At 31.5% G+C, this 4,474-nt stretch overlaps 1 protein-coding gene across 1 annotated transcript; it reads right to left on the bottom strand.

The window, feature by feature from the left end:
- Positions 1 to 1,755: 1,755 nt before the first annotated feature.
- On the bottom strand, positions 1,756 to 2,313 carry LOC111692978 (ubiquitin carboxyl-terminal hydrolase puf-like; the record flags this gene model as incomplete). Its single annotated transcript, XM_023457116.1, has 2 exons — positions 2,128 to 2,313; positions 1,756 to 2,050 (listed from the first exon to the last, which is right to left on the bottom strand). Coding segments are annotated over exons 1-2 (463 nt in total), but the record flags the coding sequence as incomplete, so codon positions are not given.
- Between the last annotated feature and the right edge of the window lie 2,161 nt (positions 2,314 to 4,474).

Genomic DNA, 4,474 nt, shown 5'->3' with positions numbered 1-4,474 from the left:
ATGTGAAAATTAATGTTTCGGAAAATCATATATAGTTTTCCAAATAGTTTTTTGAATATTCACGAGCATCAAACATATTATTTTATAGATTTTCAAGGGTGTACATTACGAATTAAGCACTTTTTAATATATTTCAGAAAAATCTGTTTTCTCTTAAATTTTTTGCGACAGCATAAAAAATTGTTAAAAGTAATAAATAAAAAAAATTATAAAACAATTTTTTTATTATATCTGCAGCTCCAGAAAATTCCTGTCCTATTGTCATCAAATTTAAATTTTTGAATTTCATTATACAAATTTATATTTTTTAATAATCAAAGTAAAAAAAGAATTCAAAAAGATTTTTTTGGAAAATATTAAAATGAGCATAAATAATTCATAATGTATACCCTCGAAAACCTATAAAATGATANGCACTTTTTAATATATTTCAGAAAAATCTGTTTTCTCTTAAATTTTTTGCGACAGCATAAAAAATTGTTAAAAGTAATAAATAAAAAAAATTATAATACAATTTTTTTTATTATATCTGCAGCTCCAGAAAATTCCTGTCCTATTGTCATCAAATTTAAATTTTTGAATTTCATTATACAAATTTATATTTTTTAATAATCAAAGTAAAAAAAGAATTCAAAAAGATTTTTTTGGAAAATATTAAAATGAGCATAAATAATTCATAATGTATACCCTCGAAAACCTATAAAATGATATTCATAAATATTCAAAAAACTATTTGGAAAACTATATAAGATCTTCCAACAATTTTCAGCAATTTTCTGTTCTCTAATTCACTTTTGTTATTTAAAAATGAATTGACCATTATTTTGGCTCCAAAACGATAATTTTCACATAATCTGTACTTCATTTTAAAAATATTCGAGAAAACTATTGGGAAAATCGAAATTTTTCATAGAAACAATTGTGTAGAAAATTTAATTTTGAACATCTATTTGAAACTTTTTTTTCGAAAAAATACGCGAAAAATGTTATACAGGTTCGGAAAGTCCCCATGGTACATCGGTCGTTACGTGAGAGCGATAAAGTAAGTCATAGAAATCCGTGCGATAGACAAGGATGGTTACAATGAAGACGTTTCATAATCTGAATAGTCACCGCCCGTTTCGGGTTAAAACTGGGAGTAGATTATGAAACATCTTCACTATAGCCATCCTTGTCTATCGCATGGATTTCTTTACTTTACTTTGTCGCTCTCATGTAAAGGCAGATGGACCATGTGGATTTTCCAGCCCTGTATATATTTCAAAACGCTGTATATTGCTGGTGACACATGTTTTCTAACCTCAAAACCTACACTTTTCTATAAAAAAAAGACTCACGAGGAAAAAGTTTTCTCATTTTTTCCTTATTTTCCTGAACTACCACAGGAAACAAGCTTGTTGTTAAAAAAATGTAATAATCTGATTACATTACACTATAAACTCGCACAAGAAATAATGAAAAACGTGTTTCTACAAAAAAACACCGAAATGCTATTCATGTTTGTTGTAGCAAAAACCAGTCGATATGAAGTTTGTTAATTAAAATATTTTGGTTTGCTCTGAAAGCCTTGAGCTAATAAACGTAACTCTGCAAACTGTTTAAATATGACACAATAGCGTTGATCGATAAGAGAATTGGATATAGAAAGTTAAAAAAACTTTTGGAAAAACACTAAGGGCAATTACGGGACGAAAACTGTTAATAGCCTACTTTAAAGAATAGAAAACATAACATCAATGGATCTCACAAACTCACCCGACATAAAAATGTCAAATAAGTGACGCAAGCCTCCGTGTTGAACAAATTTCCTCACCCAAGGCTCCTCCTCGTCTTCCTCCGGGTACTTGCTGGGACACGTTTTAACACTGAGAGACTCGACGATGTACAGGGAGTACATCAGTTTTTGGGCACTAGAAGGATCTAACAGTTCCGACAGAGGTATATCTAGGTGTTTGAAGCCTTGCAGCAGTTTAGGACTGGTAGGCATCAAACTTAAGATATCCCACACCCTCCTGCTAAGAACTTGAGCTTTCGTGTGAGGCAGTTCACGCTAAAAAAATTATAAACATAGATTTTGAACGCTTCGCTTCCCGTAAATTTCCACTGCTCAGCAATAGCTCAACTTACACCTCCTTTCATTTGGATTTTCATGGAACTGAGATTGTGCATCAAGGAGAATAATTGCTCGAAATAGTTCGGCTGAAGCAGGAGAAGAGTTGGCAGGGACTCCCTCGGGGGCGCCGGTTGCAGGGAGGGAGCATCTAGGCACTCGCGTTTCTTCATGTTCCTAGACATCCCTATTGAAATGTAAACCATCTGCAAAGTAAAAGACATACACAGGGTGCCCCAGAAAAAAATGTCAACCAGAAACACCTCCGGTCAAAATAAAATGATTTAGAAAAATCTATCTATATACAAAAATGGTTCCTTTAAGGGGGAAAACCACATTAGGAGATTGATTTTCAGATGTTTCTCATGAATTTTTTTGAGTGGAACAAATTGATCAGAATTTGATCAATCTTTGACATTATTTTATTAATATTTAGTCATTTGTGTTGAAATTACGAAGTTATGGGCTGTTGTCCACCGAAGGTCATCGTCTGAGTTAGTTGTTCACAAGAAATGTGGAGGTCGCAATTTTGATCTGAAAGCAAAATGATTGTTTTCCCCAATTATAATATGTTTTTCCAAAATATGACCTCATCGCAGGTAAAAATTGTGAAAATTGAAGTTTTAACACGTGTTTGAAAAGAAAGTATCGATTTTCACCACTTTTTTTTCACCTATTTTGAATAAAAAAACACAAAACAAAAAAAATTATGACATCATCCCAATCGTTGGTTCATGTTCTTTGTAATTTTATAAAGAAACACACTTTCAATTTTCATAACCATCAGTTCATAACTTCTTGAGCTAGAGTTCCTGTGAATCAAAAAATGTCGTTTGTTCTTTTCTTAATAAGTGACTAGACTACCTGAACAAGCACTCCGCCCTACCTGCTGTGCATTTGAGCGCTGCCCGATGTGCGTTTGGTTTTAGGCTCATAAAATCGGAACGAACAGGAATTTTTTTTTGACACTTTGGCAGCGTATTCTCGAATAATTCTAATAACAATTTATGCAATAAAAAAAATCCGATTTTTTAAACCTCCTAATGTAGTTTCCCCCCCTATATGCGAACCAATAGAGATTTTTTGGCATACTTAAATATTACAGTAAATTTTATGTATTACCCTTTGAAAAATAGTTAGTAAATGAAAACCCAAGTGATTTCCCCCAGCAAAATTGTGAACATTTTTTTTTAAACAATAAAAACTGCAAAAAAATTAATTTTTTTTTGGTTTTTTTATAATATCTCGGAAAAAAATAATGATGGAATGGTGTTACTCTCAATAGGACTATTGCAGAGAATAAAAAAACCTATAAAATAGTTTTTTGTGCGACCCGATCGATTCATTTTTTTACAGAGAAAATCCAGAAAAAAATCTAAAATAGACCTCTTTTCAAAAATTCATAACTTCATCAAATTTGAAGCTGGAAAAACAATCTTGTGGAAAATGACAGATATGTAGTTTAATCGTGCGCAAGATGGTTTCTGTGCGATGCATAACTTTTGCACAATTGCATTAGGGTCTTTTTTTGCACATCGTAGTGATTTATTAAAACATGGTCCGATTTAAATTCTGAAAACGGCATCTGAAAGTGGACGACAAAATCTCCAATTTCTATATCTCGGATTTTCACCTGGGGGATGGGAAATATGCTAAAAATGCCCTTGAAAGTCGCCCGAAACAATTGAAAGTAGGCTCGAGCCACGCTGTGCAAAAAAAGACCGTAATTTGTTTACAATGAAATTGTGCAAAAATGTGTACTATGCATCGGATAGAAACCATCTTGCGCACGATTAAACTACATATTATTATCTTTCATTTTCCGCAAGATTGTTTTTCCAGCTTCAAATTTGACGGAGTTGTGAATTTTTGAAATAAGGTCTATTTTATAGGTTTTTCCGGATTTTATCTGTAAAAAATGAACTAATCGGATCGCACAAAAAAATATTTTATAGGTCCTATTGAGAGTAAAACGATTACATCATTATTTTTCGAGATATTAAAAAAAAACAGAAAAATTAATTTTTTTGCAGTTTTTATTGTTTAAAAAAAAAATTGTTCACGACTTTGCTGGGGAAATCACTTGGGTTTTCATTTATTAAGTATTTTTCAAAAGGTAATACATGAAATTTACTATAATATTTACTTGTGAAATTTGGCCTACTAAAGAATACAGAATGTTAAACTAGATTTTTCAAAAAATATTTTTTCTTAATACATATCTCCAAAAAATTTTATTCTGAGGTTGCATGAAGGATATTGTTAAGTGTAAGTTTGTCTAAATCATTTTGTTTTTAATCGCAAGAGTCCATGGTCACCAGACTGGCCTTTTCTTGAGGCACTCTATACAAATAATGTAAATTA

The sequence above is a fragment of the Anoplophora glabripennis genome, unplaced genomic scaffold (genome assembly GCF_000390285.2).
Source record: "Anoplophora glabripennis isolate ALB-LARVAE unplaced genomic scaffold, Agla_2.0 scaffold5823, whole genome shotgun sequence".
Lineage (NCBI taxonomy): Eukaryota > Metazoa > Arthropoda > Insecta > Coleoptera > Cerambycidae > Anoplophora > Anoplophora glabripennis.
This window is presented reverse-complemented; position numbering and strand designations above follow the sequence as displayed.